At 41.2% G+C, this 20,956-nt stretch overlaps 1 protein-coding gene across 1 annotated transcript; it reads right to left on the reverse strand.

Moving 5' to 3' along the window:
* Positions 1 to 8,892: 8,892 nt before the first annotated feature.
* LOC148341636 (uncharacterized) lies at positions 8,893 to 14,670 on the reverse strand. The gene is made up of 2 exons (XM_088288419.1): positions 14,266 to 14,670; positions 8,893 to 10,646 (listed from the first exon to the last, which is right to left on the reverse strand). Exons 1-2 carry the CDS (start codon positions 14,387 to 14,389, stop codon positions 9,124 to 9,126), a joined length of 1,647 nt encoding a protein of 548 aa, XP_088144545.1. The 5' UTR covers positions 14,390 to 14,670; the 3' UTR covers positions 8,893 to 9,123.
* Between the last annotated feature and the right edge of the window lie 6,286 nt (positions 14,671 to 20,956).

A 20,956-nucleotide genomic window follows, 5' to 3' on the forward strand; every position in this document is an offset into this window, starting at 1 on the left:
CTGGCCTTGTTGGTAGAAAAGGGGGTTGTGACGTTCTCCCTTTTTAAGCCCATAGTAAGCCAAAGATGCAGATGCATTCCTTGCAGCATGCGCTTGTTCACTGATGAGATCCGTGCAACCCTGGATGGATGCATGAAATGTATTTTAAATGTTTGGATGGGGTGAATCTACGCACATGTGCACAAAACTGTGCAGATCCACCGGAGGTTCATTGACTCATACCCGACCAAGCCAGTACAAAGTTAATAAATAAATAAGACCAATACGTACTTGATTTTTTAAAATAACTTAATATTTTGTGTTTTATCCACTAAAATTGATCATCCGCCATTGATGTTTTCGCCGCAGTGTGCACATTTTTTTTAGAGTCAGGCAGAATTCCTTCCGTAAGGAATTGCTTTAACAAGATATAAATACCAGAAAATGTAAAATGTTAAATAATCAGTTCAAATTTTATAAAAGAAAAAACCTGGCGTTCACCCCCCCCCCTATTGGTTATTCTTTGGCATATATTTTCTGCACTGATTTCATTTGGCAAAAACAAATGTTCAGCAGACCTGCAAGTAAAAGGCAATATTTAAAAATAAAACGGCGATAACCTTGAATGCATTTCCCCAAACAACTTAATGTTGTGATGCATATTTTTAACGATAGAAAGTCGTTCATTACAAAGCAAATGAGAGTAAGACGTGTACAAACCTGCTTTGAGTGGCACAACACGAGGCTGGTTGCAACCTTCGCCCAGCAGTTGAAGATGTTGCTCGTTCTCTTCTTTTATTCCACAAAGTTCCTCTTCGTTCTTGGGTGTCGTTCTTTCACACATTTTCAAATGATAATTTCCAAAAATCCGCACTTGATCTCTGCTTGGCGATGAGTCATGTGCCTCTTTTCGTTAGCGGCTAGCTAGCTAACAAGCTAAGCTAACTACGCCGAAAAGCATCAACGCGCGAAGATGAGGTTATCGGGACACAAAGACTTAATCAATTATGTCGACGTCCTTTAGAGTAGCACTGGACATCCTTTGAGAAAATTACAGTCAGTTCCACGCTAAATCAGAAGAATTTAGCGGTGGGTGTTTTTGTTCCGGTGTGGACGGGTCGGTGGATGTGGTCGAGGTCCTTCGGAAGCTGCGCGCTAGGTAATGACGTCATGCTATAAGCACGTATTTTTCAAATATATTTCTTTGACTCTGTGTTTGTTTTACCCCTGGCTGTTCTATTTTAATATATATTTTATATAATATTTTAATTCGGTCGATAATTTTTTTTTTGCAAAATAACTAAATTAACGCCACATTGGCGAGTCAGCTCTTACGTCACTTCCGCCTATGCCCCGAGAAGCCGCTGCTGCTACAGCAGTGGGACGTTTCCGTTTCTCCTACCGAACTTGCAACAATGCTGTGGTTCACTCGGGCTGCGAGATTGTATGAATATAATGTCTGCAGCTACTAGCAATGCCTCTCAATTATTTCACGCCCGCCCCTTCCAAGAAGAAAGAAGACTCGCGCCCCCCACCACCAATTTTTCTGTCTGTGTATATTGATGTTAGATTGTCAATAAAATATCCCTTAACTAAGCTAAATTCCTAAGAAATATGATTTTGAGAACTATTATTGTGAGGATCTCGAAACTCAGTACTCTGTTGTGCAAATATTGATGAGATGATAAATATTTACTCATACGTTTTTTTGAAAAAAAAACAAAAACCTTTATTAACATTAGCAAACCAAACACAGTTATTAATACGTACATAATATAGAAAAGACAAAAAGAAGAGCCAGGGGGATTTTAAACAAAAATTCTTTGTAAATAACATAAAGCAACAGCTTTAGTATGTTTACGATACGTTTTTAAAAAAAATACTTTTATGGTGACTATACGTTTTTTTAATGGTTACTGTAACAATATTATTGTTAGTTATGTTATGTTGCTTAGGGGCCGATTACAGTGACGGACGAGAGAAGGAGGAAGTGACGTTTTCCCTATGTCAACAGACTGAAGTAACGTACTGTACTGCAAAAGTTAAGAAGTTAATAAAAGTGAAGTAAGCAAGTCAATGCTTTAATCGTCCACTCTGTATGAGAAACAGAACAGAGTGAAACACACACCAATATCAAAGGCAAACAGTATTAACAATACACCAGAATGTCAAACGATGCACAATTATTCACCATATGACTGTGTATATCATAAAACCGTAACAAAATAACATTCATTCAGAAAATATCCCCTTAATCAGAACTCAAAGGGATGATTCTATAAACATGCAAACCTTCAGCACAGCAACCTTATTTATAAGACACAGTTACAAAGGAATACAAATACTGCGTGTAATGAAGGCAAGAAAATCATTCAAATATACAAACGCAGCTAGCAAACGATAATGAGTGATTATGTTCCAACGTTAATTGAACTCTTGTTCCTACTCTATTAGCTTGAGAGCAATGAACAAACGACACCGTGAAGCCAAAATGTGAGCGTCAGATGCGCGTAAAACTTCATTTTTTGCAGTTCAATCGCTATAAAACTACCAGCTGCAGATTTCAGAAAGTCCCGCCAACATGAAGCTGCTCTCGGCGGCGACTGTGAGCGTTGAACTGCCGCCATCCACAATCAAAACCGGGCACCGACGTCTCCGAAATCGTTGAAGCAAGTTTTTAAGTAGGGCTTATCTTGATAAATTGACCCCACATTTGACGTTTACACCACTACTTTGTCGCCTAAAATAATCGTAAAATCAAATGTTGTATCACAATAGAGTAATATTTACAAAAAACATTGCAATACCTCTGAAGGTTTTCTCTTCGGCTTATGTCGCTGGTTGGCACATTATGTATCGTGATTGGCTGTCCGAAGAACAAACGTCATGTCGGAGGAATCCTGGGTAATGGAGGATAGTGACAAGACGCCCGTTGAATAAATGTTGAAAAGCCTTGCCGAGGGATGCCATTTGAGTATTTATTCTATGGCCTTGAGCATGCATTTCACACTAGTCCGCCACAGCATTTAGGGGTTTACATGTTCACTAGTAAGATACAAAAATGAGCTTACTAGTGATCATGTAAGCTAAAAAAAAGCCCACTCGTTCACTAGTAAGATATTTTAGCTTACTAGTTCACACGTAAGCTCAGAAATGCCCATCACATGTTAACTAGTAAGCTAAAAAATGAGCTTACTAGTGAACTAGAGGGCATTTGTATCATACGTGTTAACTAGTAAGCTAAAAAAACTAGTGGGCATTTTTATCTTACATGTTAACTAGTAAGATACAAAAATGATCTTACTAGTGAGCTAGTGCGCTCAAAAAATTCACCCTAATTAACCCGTAAGCTAAAAACTGCCCACTCGTTACTAGCATACTAGTTAACATCTAATGGCCATTTTTTAGTTTACATGTCAACTAGTAAGCGCTAAAATAAGGTTACTAGTGAACTAGTGCGCATTTTTTAGCTCATGGGGATCAGTAGGAAAGAATGCAATGGTTTCCTATTGGCGGTCCATTTCAAATTAATATAATCTAACCAGTCACTGCTCATGATTTTGGTATACGGTAGTCTGAAATTAGTGACATATGATGACTGTATTTTATATTATGTAATATTTAATAGCTTAATATTTACTACACAGAAAGTATTGTACATGTTTTCTCTTTTATATAACTACATACCTATTTTTTTACACCAGCCTGCATATGGAGAGGGAGAGAGAGTAAGATTAATCATAAGTAGGATGTGTTTTTATACAATCACTCTTTTCATAACAGGTATGACGGGCCGGGCTCTTAAGGGTTAAAGCGTCAAGAGATCTCATCTAGATATTGACCAATCAAAGTACTTGTCCCGCCTGCTTCATTTGAATGCAGTTCACTCGTGAACATGTTGGTGTATGAGTGATTTTAGAGACAACAATGGTCACATATTTCATTTTACATGTTGTCTAGTAAGGGCCAAATGTCCACTAGTGACACTAGTTAAGCTTTTTCCTGGCCTTACTCGCTGACTTGTCAGATTCTCAAATGCTCACTAGCTCACTAGTAAGGCATAACTTGTCCACTAGTCACACTGGTTGAGATCTTGCCAACCTTACTAGCTGACTAGTGAGGTTCAAAATGTGAACTAGTTTCCTAGTAAATGCAAAGATAGCCACTGGTTAGTCTAATTTTTACCCCACTCGTTAACTTGTGAAACACATGTTTTCATTCTAGTGAACTAGTTGAGTCCACAATGAGTCACTCGTTAATGAGTGACACTGATGTTTATTTAACTAGCTAACAAGTAGAAGGAAGTTTGTCTCACTTGTCAGACACAGAAAAGAACCTGCGCAAGATTTGACTGAACGTTTGAATTTTATCCTACATGTTGGCCTTTTAATTGTACTTGTTAAAGGTTATGCATCACGAGTGATGCATTGTGCACAACAAATATCTAACATGTGGGGATTTTTGGTATACTAGCTAATGTTTTTGCATACTAGCTGGCATTTATATCATACTAGTTAACCAACATTGCTTACTAGTGGATATGTGTGCACAACTTGTGAACTTGTATCGTTGTAACTGGGAAACAAATCAACTTCTCAAATTTGATGATTTCACAAGTTAACTTGTTGTGTGCCCATGTCACCTAGTGCGCAATTTTGTCATCCACTTGTGAACTATTTATGTGAAAATAATTGTCACTTGTTTGCTCGTGACTCACTTTGAACCCAAATACTTTACTAGTTAGAATACATGAGCTTTACAAGTTAACAAGAGAGGTCAAAATGAGCACAACTAGTGTAACTAGTGGATATCTCAGCATGTACTAGTTTACTAGTTAATATTTTGAGCCTCTCTAGTGAACTTGGAAGGCCAAAATAGATTGCAAGCCTTTAAGTAGTTTGGCTTCATGCATTCACTCGTCAACATGTAGCCCATGAGAGGCAGCTGCTAGTTAACTAGCTGCAGTTCCCCAGGACCACTTGTCAACTTGTATAAAACATGTGCAAATAAAGTGGGTGGGACAATGACAAAATCTGAATTCTGATTCGTGTATTTAACTGTAGAGCCAATAGGAATCCTGGATGCACACATCTGCCCCACCTTCTCATTAGTTTTTTGTGTAACTAGTTGACTCGTGAGCAGTTTGGCATCCACTAGTTCTACTAGTAAACATTTTGGACCTCACTAGTTGAACTTTCCATCCATCTTCTATACCGCTTCTCCTCACTAGGGTCGCGGGGGGTGCTGGAGCCTATCCCAGCTATCTTTGGGCAGGAGGCGGGGGACACCCTGAACTGGTTGCCAGCCAATTGCAGGGCACACAGACACGAACAACCATCCGAGCTCACACTCATTCATACCTAGGGGCAATTTTGAGTGTTCAATCGGCCTGCCATGCATGTTTTTGGAATGTGGGAGGAAACCGGAGTACCCAGAGGAAACCCACGCAAGCACGGGGAGAACATGCAAACTCCACACAGGATGGCCGGAGCCGGGATCGAACCCACGCCCGATGATGTCTCTCACTGTGAGGCCATCGTGCTAACCAGTCGGCCTCCGTGCCGCCAACTAGTTCAGTCAAAATTTCTGACTAGTGTAACTAGTGGAAATTTGGGGCATCACTAGTTGACAAGTAACATTTTTGAAAGTTACTAGTGAAATATTAAGGCTTAAAGGGCTTTCACAAGTCTACTAGGAAGTATTCTAGCCATTACAAGTTAACTATTGGGTATTTTCGCTCTCACTAGTTAACTAGTGTAGGAAATCATATGTCACTAGTTAACATGTTGGAATAATCCACGTTTTACTATTTAACATGTTGCTGAAAATGAGTCACTTGTCAGAGTTTCTGTGCAACTAGTACGACAGAGGGCATCACTAGTGTAGCTGAATGTATAACTAGTGCTGGAAAAGACCGCACTAGTGAAATACGCAAATGTCTGATATCAAGGATATGGAATTAATGCTCATATGCGCGGATCAGGTGAAGTACGCACATGTGCACAAAACTGTGCAGGGCCATCGAGGTTCATTGACTCTCACCCGACTGCGCCAGTACAAAGTTCATAAATAAATAAGACCAATACGTACTTGAACTTAATAATTTGTGTTTTATGCACTAAAATTGATCAACAGCCATTGTCAGGTAGAATTCATTCCATAAGGAATTGCTGCAACAAGATATAAAAACCAGAAAATGTAAAATGTTAAATAATCAGTTCAAATTTTATACTGGGAAAAAACATGGAGTTTACCCCCCACTATTGGTTTTTCATTGGCAGACAATTTTCTGCACTGATTTCATTTGTCAAAAATAAATGTTCAGCAAACCGACAAGTAAAAGGCAATATTTAAAAATAAAACGGCAATAACCTTGAACGATTTCCCCAAACAACTTAATGTTGTGATGCATATTTTTAACGATAGAAAGTCGTTCTTTACAAAGCAAATGAGAGTAAGACGGGTACAAACCTGCTTTGAGTAGCACAACACGAGGCTGGTTGCAAACTTCGTCCAGCAGTTGATGATGTTGCTCGTTCTCTTCTTTTATTCCACAAAGTTCCTCTTTGTGCTTGGGTGTCGTTCTTGCACACATTTTCAAACGCCAATCTCAACAAATCCGCACTTGATCTCTGCTTGGCGATAACTCGTGAGCTTCTCTTTGTTCGACGAGACGAATGAAAGATGGCGTCTTTTTTTTCAAGTAGTGCTGAATGGATCTCCTGCGTGAAGACTGCAGTTTGTTCAGCACTCAAGCGGAAGAATAGGACACACCCCGCTGTGATATGATTGGCTGCTGACTTTGTGGAGCACTGTCACGAACTCACCGACAGATGTCGCCATTTGCGATGCAAATAATTGTTGTCTCCTTCCAAACAAAGGAAAAACGTAAGATTCAAACCGTATGCACATTACACAAATATGAACTTGAATTGAATTGAATTTTACTTTTGTTGCTGGTTTTGTTAAAACATCTGCCACCATGTCGTCGGTTGGACAGTCTTCCAAATGTATTTCCCTATTATTAACAGTTGACGTGATAAACTGATACTTTATGTCAACATGTTTGTGTCAAGTTATGGAGTAGGTTGAAGAGGACCCAAAAGCAGGGAAGCAAGGAGAGGGAAACTTAATGGGTATTTAATAAACAAAACAAAAGGCAAACAAGGAACTTGGAAAAACTAAAATATTGTAACGTTGTATAATAAATCAGGCCGATTTGTCCATCAGCGAACACTTTTATTTTTAAGCCAGAAACGGCTGCTGTTGGCCGCAACCACGCCGATCAGAAAACTAAAACAACAACGACAACAACATAACATTCACTCCCGTCGCTTCCCCGCTGCCTTCACAGCCTCCCCAGAAAAGAGGAAAACACAGAACGCTTGAACTATTTACAAAGTCGCTCCACTGCCCTCCCCTTTATCAACTGCCAGTTCCTCAAGCTCCTACTCCGGCGGTGCACGTTCTGTGCCCCCCCCCTGAGTTGCCCAGGATCATTTATACATTTCAACAAACAAAGCAAAGACATCCTACTACTCTCCTATTTGCTATGTGTCATCTGCAGCTAACTTTAGCTTTCTCTTATTGGTTGTCTTCCCCGCAGGATGGCGTGTCGGCTCTTCCCATGTGCGCGCCAAGGCAGTTGTTTGTGCTCAACTGCCAATGAGCCACTGGATCTGTTATTCTGCTTTTGCGGTCGCCATTTTACCTATCTCACACAACAGCGCCTTGATGTCTGGAACATTCTGCGTCAGCACACCCAGTTCTCAGAAGTGCGGCTCGTCCTGTACAAAACATCTGCCACCTATGCATTTCACACAGCCTGATCTGACCTTTTATTGTACATTGAATTAAAGGCCAGTCAATAAAAATCTTTCTTGCATTAAACTGAATACATTTAACTTGTAGTCAATCGTATAAAATCCTTTATAGTCAAATGTATCAAATCCTTTACTATGCTGGCAGTTTACCAGGAAGCCACAAAACAGATGCACGTCTTGATCCGTTTTCGACAGGAAACCGTTTAGCTCGCATTTAACAGAAGTGTGACCCAAACGTGTTGTAAAATGAAACAGTTTGAACAACAGGAAGAGTGTGGACGGGTGTGATGAAGTCAAAGTGTTCATGTTTTTCCATTATTTGAGTTTACTTATGAAAATTGCTTTTGTTCCAGGCCCCAGATTGGCAGGCGTGTTGACAGATAATAATCCTGCAAATGCAGGAAAAATGATGAGAACGGAGATCATTGTTGCCTTTTCAACGGATCTTGTCAGAACTGTGAACTCATAGAAACTACGACACAGCACCACTTTACTGCAGCCTGTAGTGAAGATACAATCACATCGCTGTTACCGTGCTGTTCCTTTACTGCCCTCTGCTGTCGAAACACGCACACTTTTCAAATCAACCTGGAAAATGGATTTCCCTTCACCACATCAACCATCCCAAATGAACCAAACTGTGACCACATATTTCGTGGGTCACACTTTGCCGTGCTTCAATAAAACGCCGCACAGGAGTGGGAAAGCTTTTCTCTGGACCTTCTCACTGAGAGGTTTGGCGGACCACTCCTCGCAAGTGACAAAGACAATCTTGGCTGGTAGATTCAGTTGTACAGTCAGAAGGCTTGTCCAGTTGTTTTGCAGAAACTTCTCTGACAGTTCCCAAATACGAACTTGAAAAACGTATTCAACTTAACTGCCGTTGAGAGAAACTGAGACGATTTGCGTTTCTCTGTCTGGTTCTTTTTATAGTTCAACTTCTAGTTCAGTTTTTCACCTTTTTACACAGCATAATGAAGGCCAGTTGAGCAAGTGGAACAAGTGATTTTATTGATGATTGTGGAAGGCAACGATTTCATAAGCACAGTTTCTTCTCACACCTTTTCCATTAAGTACGATTAAAAAGACAACTGAAAAGCATAATGTTAAAAAATGTTGTTCCAGGCAAAGGCAATCATATTCATAATGTTTGATGTAAACACCAAAACAAATCATCATCACTCAGACACATTGCTTCTTCTGACACTGATCACATTGGATTAGTGTCAATAAAAGAGGTTTGCAAAATTAAATTTATATTTTATTCAAAATCACATTTACATCTTACCACAAAGAGTCGGTTCTTTCATTTTTTTAATCTTCAAGGATCGCTGCAATTCTCACCAGCACAATCGTGTCTCTCAGCACTACGTTTAGTGAAGAATTTTTTAGCGCAAACGCTGCAACTGAATGGCTTGTCTCCACTGTGCGTTCTTGTGTGGCTTGTTAACTGTGAATTTTGAGAGAAACCCTTGCCACAAACTGAGCAGGAAAAAGGTTTTACTACAGTGTGCTTTCTTGTGTGGCTTGTTAAACTTGACTTTATAGAAAAGCTTTCACCACAAACTGAGCAGGAAAAAAGTTTTTCACCACGGTGTGTTCTTGAGTGCGCTGTTAATTGTGACTTTAGAGAGAAACTCTTGCCACAAACTGAGCAGGAAAAAGGTTTTTCACCACTGTGTGTTCTTGTGTGGATTGTTAACGTTGACTTACGGAGGAAGCTTTTGCCACAAACTGAGCAGGAAAAAGGCTTTTCTCCAGAGTGTGTTCTTCTATGTTTTGTTAAATTTGACTTTTGAGAGAAACTCTTGCCACAAACTGAGCAGGAAAAAGGCTTTTCTCCACTGTGCGTTCTTGTGTGATATTTTAAAGTTGACTTTACAGAAAAGCTTTTGCCACAAACTGAGCAGGAAAAAGGTTTTTCTCCAGTGTGTGTTCTTCTATGTTTTGTTAAATTTGACTTTTGAGAGAAACTCTTGCCACAAACTGAGCAGGAAAAAGGCTTTTCTCCACTGTGTGTTCTTGTGTGTCTTGTTACCTGAGACTTCTCAGAGAAGAATTTTCCACAAACCGAGCAAGCAAAAGGTGTTTCACCACTGTGTGTTTTTGTGTGACATGTTAAAATTGACTTTCGAGAGAAACGCTTGTCACAAACTGAGAAGGAAAAAGGGTTTTCTCCAGTGTGTGTTCTTGTGTGCCTTTTTACATTTGACTGATTAACAAAACTCATGCCACAAACTAAGCAGGAAAAAGGTTTTTCACCACTGTGTGTTCTTGTGTGAATTATTAAATTAGACCTTTGAGAGAAACTCTTGCCACAAACCGAGCAGGAAAAAGGTTTTTCACCACTGTGTGTTCTTGTGTGGCTTGTTAAATGTGACTTTACAGAAAAGCTTTTGCCACAAATTGAGCAGGAAAAAGGTTTTTCTCCAGTATGTGTTCTTATGTGCTGTTTTAAAGAGAATTTTGAAGTTAATGATTTCCCACAGTGAGTACATACCCAACTGTCAGTGTGACATGCCCTTTCACCTTTGGCTTGCCCATCATCAGCATCATCATCATTCGTATCATTATCATCATGAGCGTCTGATAATGTGTCCTCATTATGTGCTTGTGATGGCGCCCAGTGGTCTTCGTCATCTTCTGTTGTCACGTGATGACTTGAACTGCTGCTTGTAGGCTCCGCCCCTCTGTTGTCCTCACTGTCATCCTTGTTTTCATCTTCAGTCTTTATAGGGACAACGTTCAGTGGTGACTTGTTGATCTCCTCTTCTTCCTCCTCCTTTTTGATGTGAGTCCAGTCTGGCTTCTCTTTCACAGAACAGAGATCATATTCACTGACGTCTGCAGGACACAGAAAGACAAATTTGGTTTGGTCAAGTCAAAGCTCATGCGGCGACTTTGTCCTATTTTCTACAGTGCTACCTTGACTTGAGCCTGCTGCACACAGATTAATGCGTGCGACCCCGATTTGGACCGGACCATGGGGACATTTCACTAAATTACGTCCTACGATGTAAATCTCCTTTTAGCAGCACAACTGTGATAAACGAGCATTTAAAAAGGAAGCACGTTGTGGCCGATGCCCGATTTCATTCCTGACATAGTCACAGAAGTTTCTGGAAGCGAGCTGAAGTTAGCACACATAGGCTATTGTGTGCGTCTGATGGAACACCTGTTGTGGGACCCTAACTTATTGATGGGGACCACTGGGGGCCATCGCAACATAATGTCATTGATAGAATAGAAATCCTTCAAGTAAAATAAAAGTATTTCTTTTTGCATTAAGAGATATAACTAAATGCTCCAGGGCTTGTTGGTGGAAAAGGGGGTTGTGACGTTCTCCCTTTTTAAGCCCATTGTAAGCCAAAGATGCAGATGCATTCCTTGCTGCATGCGCTTGTTCACTGATCGAGATCCGTGCAACCCTGGATGGATGCATTCAATGTATTTTAAATGTTTGGATGAGGTGAAACTACGCACATGTACACAAAACTGTGCAGGACCACCCGAGGTTCATTGACTCTCACACGACCAAGCCAGTACAAAGTTCATAAATAAGACCAATACGTACTTGATTTTTTTAAAAACGTAATAATTTGTGTTTTATTCACAAACATTGATCAACCTCCATTGATCTTATTGCCGCAGTGTGCACAGTTTTTAGAGTCCGGTTGAATCATTCCATAAGGAATTGCTTGAACATGATATGTCAGAGAGGTTGCCAAAAACGAGACAAGCCTTCATAAATGAATCACCCAGCCAAGATTGTCTTTGTCACTTGCAAGGAGCAGTCCGGCAAAGAGAAAAGCTTTCCCGCTCCTGTGCGGTGTTTTATTGAAGCACAGCAAAGCAATTTGAATATGCAAACTCATAAAGAATGGAAAAACATGAACACTTTGACTTCATCACACCCGTCCTCACTCTTCCTGTTGTTCGAACGGTTTCAGCTTACAAGACATGTTTGGGTCACACATCTGCGAAACGGTTTCCTGTCAAACACGGTTCAAGACGTGCATCTGTTTTTGTGGCTTCCTGCTAAACTGCCAGCATAGACACAACTCTGTTACCACTAAACTCACGTTTTCCTGTTTAAGAGGTCCATGTTTTTGTGACCTTCTATTAACCTGTAAGCATAGTTTTGAAACATGATGACATGTCAAACTTAATTTCTTTCACAATAATATAAAACTTTCGCAGATGTTGCAAAAACAAAATGGAGAAGCTGTGGAGCAGAGCACAACATCAGTCAGACCCCGGGTCCACGACCAGACTTAATGCATTACGATTGCTACGTACCAGCGAAACCGTCGGGCCCTCCACACAACGGTACGCCTCGATCCTTACTGTGTTCCATGCCACAAAGTGCCCAATACGAGACGTGGAAGCGCGCTGGTCTTCATTATTTCTATTTTCAGCTCATAATTTTCCTGCTAAAATTTACACCCTGGCCAGGGTCTGTGCTCAAACTGAGCTTATTCACGACTATGTTGTCTATAGCTATAGTTTTACACTTCTTATTTCTCATCTCTTTAACCACTAGACCTTTCTTTTCTTTATCTTCTGCACATTTCTCCCGCACTAGTCCCCATTTATTTAGTTCCTATCATCAATTTTTAAATGTATTTATTTTTTTATATACTTTTTATAATGTTCTTTCATAGTGTGGTTACTTTGACATCTTTTAATGTCTTAATCATTATGGAGGCCTCTTGTTTAAACAATAATTTAAACTAACACAGGGACATTTTCCATGACCAATCAGCCAGCAGACCCACACGCACAAGCTCTCTTTAACGACGCCAAAAGCCCCGACCGCTTGGACACAGGCGCACAACACCCATTGTGAGTAAAAGCATCTCACCTAAAGTTCAGCCGGCCGGCTGTTGAACGCCTGCGCCCCAGCACCCTGAGACCCTCAATGGAGCAAAATGCCAAAAATGTGGTATATTTTGTTGTTTATGTGTGGGTCTGGCTCAGCTTCCCTCCGGACAGGTCGCCGAGCGTGGCAGAATTGGTGATGGAAAAGAATTCTCTGACACAGTCATTTTGGTTAGAAAGAGATTTTATTCTCATCACATGCTGATGTCAAAAGAAGTCTCCCCAAAAAGCAAAAAGGAAAAGGTGTCCCCTCTCTCCGGCCTTCCCTTCTTATAGGGAATGGCCACACCGGACATGAATATTGAAGGTTTGTATTACGATTGCTGGCATTATTTTAAACACTTACGGGACAGAAGGTCAATTATTTAATTTAGCAGGTTCACATTTATTGAATATGTTCAACATTGATTAAACAAAAAGCATTGATCAAATAAAAGTAGAAGTACAGTGCATCGATAAGATTGACTGGGATTGTAGTCATGGTGTTTACTGATGCATTCGTATGCTAAATTTTTATGACTTAGTTTAAATGTAAGACCTCAAAATTGCACACATAGTATTTTCATGACCCACACTCTCATTCAGAACAAACAGATTCAGTCTGCTCAGGTCAAACTGATGACAAACCAGATAGCACTTCATGGACAAATACAATAAAACACATTCTCCACATAGGCCATAGAAGATGAAACATATCAAGTTGGGACGTCACAGGGACGCGATCAGGAACACCAAAAACACAACAATTTGATCTGGGAAAACATACACCACACAATCTGTACACTGACGAGATTGCAGGGGAATGTGAGCAGGAGAGACGGAGAGACTGCCGCCTGCCTGAGAAGGTCAGCCTTGGACGTGGAACGTAGGAGCAAGGACCACCGATTCAACCTACATGACCCTTGACATAAAAAACCTCCTATAAAATGTGAGGCTGGGCTGAGATCAGCGCGCCATTTTTCGATAGTACTCGTCTGATTATAGTTTCTCGTCAGATTAAGAAAAAGCCGCCCAGATATCGGTCTTTGTACTATTCCCTGAACTCCAGAAATCGAAGAAACTAAAATATCGCAACCCTAATCAGCTGTTGTTGAGTCTTTATTTGGCCCTTTTCTTCTTGAGTACAAAAAACGAACACGCATTGGAGTAAGTTTGGCTTTGAAGATTCATTTACTAAATGTTTCTCATTTTCTCAGTGGCTCAACTCCAACAGTGGATATAAAAATACACTACATCTGTCAGCATAGTTTTGAAACATAATGACATGACAAACTTAATTTCTTTAGCAACATATAAATACCGGAATATGTAAAATGTTAAATAATCAGTTCGAATTTTAAAATGGGGAAAAAAACACGGAGTTTACCCCCCACAAATGGTTATTCTTTGGCATATATTTTCGGCACTGATTTCATTTGGCATAAACAAATGTTAAGCAGACCTGCAAGTAAACGGCAATATTCAAAAATAAAACGGCAAAAACCTTGAACGATTTCCCCAAACAGCTTAATGTTGTGATGCATATTTTTAACGATAGAAAGTTGTTCTTTACAAAGCAAATGAGAGTAAGACGTGTACAAACCTGCTTTGAGTGGCACAACACGAGGCTGGTTGCAAACTTCGCCCAGCAGTTGAAGATGTTGCTCGTTCTCTTCTTTTATTCCACAAAGTTCCTCTTTGTACTTGGGTGTCGTTCTTGCACACATTTTCAAATGATAATTCCAAAAAATCCGCACTTGATCTCTGCTTGGCGATGAGTCATGTGCCTCTTTTCGTTAGCGGCTAGCTAGCTAGCAAGCTAAGCTAACTAGGCCGAAAAGCATCAACGCGCGAAGATGAGGTTATCGGGACACAAAGACTTAATGAAATATGTCGTAGTCCTTTAGAGTAGCACTGGACATTCTGTGTGAAAATTACAGTCAGTTCCACACTAAATCAGAAGAATTTAGTGGTGGACTGTTTTTGTTCCGGTGTGGACGGGTCAGTGGATGTGGTCGAGGTCCTTCGGAAGCTGCGCGCTTGCTTATGACGTCATGCTTTAAGCACGTATTTTTCAAATATATTTCTTTGCCTCTGTGTTTGTTTTTACACCTGGCTGTTCTCTTTTAATATATATTCTATGTAATATTTTAATTCGGTTGATAAAAAAAATGAAACAAAATAATTAAAATAACGCCACAAAAGCGAGTCAGCTCCGACGTCACTTCCGCCTTTGCCCCGAGAAGCCGCTGCTGCTCCAGCAGTGGGACGTTTACGTTTCTCCTACCGAATTTGCAACAATGCTGTGGTTCAATCGGGCTGCAAGATTGTATGAATATCATGTCTGCATATACTAGTAGTGCTTCTCAATTATTTCACGCCCGCCCCTACCAAGAAGAAAAAGATTCGCGCCCCCCCACCACCAATTTTTTCTGTCTTTGTATATTGATATTATATTGTCAATAAAATATCCCTTAACTAACGTATATTGATAATAAATATAATTTTGAGAACTATTATAGTGAGGATCTCGAAACTCAGTACTCTGTTGTGCAAATATTGATGAGAGGACAAATATTTGTCATGTTATTGTTGGAGTTGGGTCACCGTGGAAATAAGAAGTAGTTAGTAAATCAACCTTTAAAAGCCAAACTTACTCCAATGCGTGTTCGTTTTTTGTGCTCAAGAAAAGGGTAAAAAAAAAAGACTCAACAACTGATTAGAGTTCCGATATTTAGTTTCTTCAGATTCTGGAGTTCAGGAAATATTACAAAGACTGGTATCTGGGCGGCTTTTTCTTAATCTCACGAGAAAACTGCACTTGGCGAGCACAGTCGAAAAATGTGCGCCATCTTTAAGCCCAGCTTCAGTTTTTATAGGAGTTTTTTATGTCAAGTGTAATGTCGGTTGAATCGGTTGAATCGGTCGTCCTCGCTCCCTCCCACGGCACGGGTCCACGTCCAAGGGAAGGTCCTTCCCAGGTTAGTCATCGTCTGGATAGTTGATTCCCGTCTGGTCCCCAAGACTGGCACGCCAAGGCTGGCCTTCTCCGGCGGATGGCCCCTACGTCTCTCTCTCCGCTGGCATTCTTCTGTAATCTTGTCGGTGTGTGCGTGTGTATGTGCATGTGCTCCGATCTCCAATTGTTCTGTCTTTCGGAATGTGTTTTTCTTTTGATAGCGTCTGTGTGAGTCCTCCAGTGCCCAATTTGGTATATTTCCCTCTACAGCCCATGTGGAGAATGTGCTTCGTCGTATTTGTCCATGAAGTGCTGTGAATGTGAGGGCAGCTCATGGAAATGCTATGTGTAGAGGTTATTTTAGATTCAATTAGTTTCTTCTTATTTTCGTTGTTCAACCTCTTCGTTTGGTGGCGAATAAAAACAACTTTTTACGCGTGAACAAACACTGATGGTCGAAGCACGGCAAAAAGACCGTGTTGCTCCTTCGCCATCATCTTTATTTCTTCTTCAACCAAAAAACACTTTCTTCTTCGTGCATAACAGTAAATAAAGAATTGCGCCCTCTAACGTTGACACATTTCACTCCACAAATCAAAATAATTACAAAAGACAAAGAAATGTATAATTTCTTCTCACAAACATATAAATGGCAAAAAACAAATATTTGCAATCATTATCCATAAAAATATAAACATTTGGGAAATGGCGCAAACAACTCATATTCAGAGACACAAAAGACAAGGGCCTGGAAACCCTCAGTGTTGAGAGAACACTATATCGGCAAAGGTAGGCCCCGCATTGTCTCCCTATACATTGATGACGGCGCTGAAGAAAGCGGACACAGAGACTGTGACTGAATAAGTCATCAGAGCTGAACAGAATATCATTATATTATATGGCGAGCGAAGGGTTGATGATGGCAATGATTATGAGAGGGCTACGGGAAAAATATAAGCCTTTCACGTTAATGGTGACGCACGACTCAATGGACGTTTCGCTGGGGGAGTTCAAGGCCAAATTATGGAACTTCGAGGCAGCGGAAGACACGGGATCACTCGCCGAGGAGGCCGGAGGGACAGTGATGAAAGCACGGGCGGCGCAAAAGAAGAAAAGCAGACCGCCGACGGAGCTGGCGTGTTGGCGATGCGGCGAAAAGGGTCACCGTAAAGATGACTGCTCAAAGACTATTTGGTGTAGTTTCTGTTAACACACAGGACACGCGGACAAAGCATGCCGGAAGAAGCGCGGACAAAGCGCTCGGTACGCGTGCGTCCAAAAAGGTGGAGACGATGACGCCGGTGGCAGCCATGAAATGCAACATGATGACGCCAGGAGCGCAACCGGAGGTGAGGATTACTCCTTCAAGACGGAGACTGAGAATACCAACTGGACAGCACAGCAATTTCAACAAAAGGTACTGATTGTGGACACAGGTGCATCGTCCCACATTATGAATGACAAAAGACGGTTTCAGAACTTTGTGAGCCATTTCAGGCCGGAGAAACACAGCATGGAACTAGCAGATGGAAAACGTGTTTTTGGGCTGGCACAAGGCAAGGGAAACGCACAGGTATGTCGAATAGTCAGTAAGGGGCGTCGGTGTAAAGTTACGTTCAAGAACGCCCTCTACATCCCATCCTTGCCTCAAGAACTGTTTTCCGTGAAGCGAGCTACGGCTAAGAGTGCCAAAGTCTTCTTCAAGGAAGGTGAAGACGTTCTTACGGCACCTGATGGTCCAACATTTGACATTTATATGTATAAAAGAATGTACTACTTGATAACAGAGTGTGATGAAAACGATGTGTGTAAAGTCAGCCATGATATTCAGACATGGCACGAGATAATGGGGCACTGCAACTATGAGGATATATTGAAATTGCAAAATGTAACAGTTGGCATGCACATTAGTGGTGCGAAACACAAGCCTGATAAAGAATGTGATGTATGCATAAAAGGGAAGTTCACCCAAACGAGAAACCGAAATCCAACTGACAAGGTAAAGACATTGCTAAAACTGGTGAACACAGATTTAGCTGGTCCGATTAGCAACAAATCCATTGATGGTTTTAAGTATGTGCAATCTTTTACAGATGTGTATACAGGTGCGGTGTTTGTTTATTTTTTGAAAGCAAGGATGATGGCGATGCTCTTCAAGCTACCAAGAAGTTCTTATCTGATGTAGCACCATATGGCACTGCGAAATACATACGGTCAGACAATGGAACAGAGTTCACAAACGGAGACTTTAAGACACTGCTACGAAAGAACAAGATTAGACATGAAACCTCCTGCCCTTATTCCCCACACCAGAATGGGGTAGCTGAGAGGGAATGGCGTACTCTCTTTGAGATGGCCAGATGTAAGCTTATTGACTGCAACTTACCAAAAAGCCTCTGGCACTATGCTGTTCAGGAGGCAGCATATACAAGAAATAGGTGTTTTAATAAGCATACTGGCACCACACCATACACAGCACTGACAGGGAAAATGTGTAACTTATCTAGGATGCACAAATTCGGGTCAATATGCTATGCCTATCAACAAGACGGGTAAACTAGACTCTAGATGCGAAAAAGGACATTTTGTGGGGCACGACAAAGGCAGTCCAGCCTTTCTAGTTTATTATCCCAGCGACAGAAAAGTACAAAAGCATAGACTGGTAAAGTTTGTCACCAGGACAACATGTGAAGACGAAACGCAGACTTATGAGTTAGAACTGGAACCTAGAGTGAGTTGTGAAGTCAAAGACACCACACAACCAAGTGTGAGCACAGACATAAAAACTGGTGATTCAAAACTACAGAAGGACGATGATGACAAGCACCCTAAAGGGACACCACAGGTCCCAAGCAGTGGGAGATATCCTACTCGAGAGCATAGACCACCGGGTTATCTAAAAGATTATAGTCAAGACAGCAGTGAGGAGGAGGACAGTACACTTGTGAGTATAGACTACTGCTACAGAGTAATGTGTAATATTCCCCAAAACTTTAAAGAGGCCATGACATCAACTGAGTCAGAAAGATGGAAGAAAGCAATGGATGAGGAGATGAAGTCCTTAGAGGACATTCAAACTTTTACTTTGACTAAATTGCCAGAAGGCCGGGAGACAGTGGGAGGAAAGTGGGTCTATTCAATCAAGGAAAACAGTGATGGACGTGAGATGTACAAGGCCAGGTTTGTGGCTAAGGGATATAGCCAGAGAGCAGGAATAGACTATGGCGAAACATTTTCACCGACAGCGAATCTGACTAGTGTACGGGTAGTAATGCAAAAGGCTGCCCAGGATAACTTAATCTTACACCAAATGGACGTAAAAACAGCATATTTGCACGCCCCCTATTGATAGAGAAATATACATGGAACAACCTGAGGGTTATGAGAAAGGAAGAGATAGGCTAGTGTGTAAGCTGGAGAAGTCAATTTACGGCCTAAAGCAATCTGGACGTAATTGGAATTTATTACTTCACAAATTCCTAACCGAGAACAAATTTATCCAGAACCCAGCAGACCACTGTGTATACACAAAGGAATCGAAAGTAGAAGGGAAAGTGATAATTGTTATCTGGGTGGATGATCTTATTATTGCAGCCAATAACACAAGTGGATTAGAACAAGTGAAGAGCTTGCTCTCCATCAAGTTTAAAATGAAGGATCTAGGCAGATTAAAACATTTCCTTGGCACGGTCTTCAGCCAGTCGGAAGGCTGTGTATATATGTCACAAACAAAGTATGTGGAAAAGATCCTTACCCGATTTGACATGCAAATGTGTAGAAGAAAAACTAGACTACACTGAAGATGCGCCTAGAATGACTGACGCAAAAATGTACAGAGAAGCGGTTGGCAGTCTCATATATTTGGCCACCTGCACACGCCCTGATTTATGTTTTGTGGTGAGCCGACTATCGCAGCATTTTTCTGAACCCACAGATAAGAACTGGATCACGGTCAAACATGTCTTGCGTTATCTCAGAGGTACAACCGACGGACAGCTCTGTGTCCAAAAGAGCTGCGAGGGTCTAGGCCTTTGAGCTTACAGTGATGCAGATTGGGCGTCGGACGCCACTGACAGACGCAGTACGACAGGGTATTGTGTGAGTATGTGTGATGACAGTGCACTGGTCTCATGAAGGACCAAGAAACAACAAACAGTAGCACTATCTACCTGTGAGGCAGAATACATGGCTTTAGCCCTAACAATACAGGAGTGTATTTATTTGGAACAACTGTTAAAAGGTATTGATGACTATGTGTACACGAAAACTATCATTCATGAGGACAATCAAGGGGCTATCGCACTTGCGAGGAACCCTGTGTACAGGCAGAGGTGTAAACATGTGGACATCAAATATCATTTTATTAGATCCATTATAAAAGACGAGAAGATGATACTTGTTTACTGTCCCACAAATGACATGGCAGCAGATGTTATGACCAAGCCTGTTACCAAATCTAAATTGAAGAAATTTACAGGGGTCCTGTTTGGCATGTAAATAGTTGACATTCAAATGTCATGTTATTTTTTTACGTCTTCGTGAAAATTGTACAGTATACAAGCCATTCATAAGTGGGAGTGTTGAGTGTTATTGTATGACTGCTTGTTTCTGTAATGTGCTTATTTGCCACAAGGGGTGCTGTCGCTAACAGACGATGCCATGTTAGGCAGGTGTTCAAGCCTTTTTTCCCTCTCTGCTTTTGGCTCTGGAGAAGAGCAGTTCGTGTTTGTTGCTGAAATAAACTACGCCAGTTGGCTAACGAGAGAAGTTGTCTACATATCAGAATTATTCTTCTGCTGCGACTGGGCATCAAGGTATAATCCTATGATGCCACATGACCATGGATTTTATCAGATGTTATTCTACATTTGCCATGACGCAACTTTATTTCAATACATAGTGCACATATCATGTTGCAGTGGAGTGAACTGTGCTGAGTGTTTGCAGTGTGGGGGGTGATACAGGGGGGCCCCTCTACTGCAGAGAGGGGCTTCTAGGAATTGGCAGGGCGGTGGCACTTCTTCAGAAGTGAGGATGAAGTAACCAACGTCGTGATGAGCCCTGATAAGAAGAAGTTGGCCCCAAAGTCTGATGCAAATAACAACATGCGGGGTCCTGATAGAAGATGTTGACGTCAAAGTCAGCTGCAGTCAGCTGCGACCCACGGCGACACGCCAATGATGAACCGGACTAAACCAGCTTTTGAGAAGAGGAACTGTACCACCCTTTAGTGTAATCTGATTTCTTGAAGTGTAATCTGATTCCCCGATGTTATAAAAGGGAATGTGTGAAAAGCATTGACGAACAGGGGGGAGATAAAGTTGTCAAATAAACT

The sequence above is a fragment of the Idiotropiscis lumnitzeri genome, chromosome 2, assembly GCF_059441095.1.
Source record: "Idiotropiscis lumnitzeri isolate Australia: NSW breed Sydney's pygmy pipehorse chromosome 2, RoL_Ilum_1.0, whole genome shotgun sequence".
NCBI lineage: Eukaryota > Metazoa > Chordata > Actinopteri > Syngnathiformes > Syngnathidae > Idiotropiscis > Idiotropiscis lumnitzeri.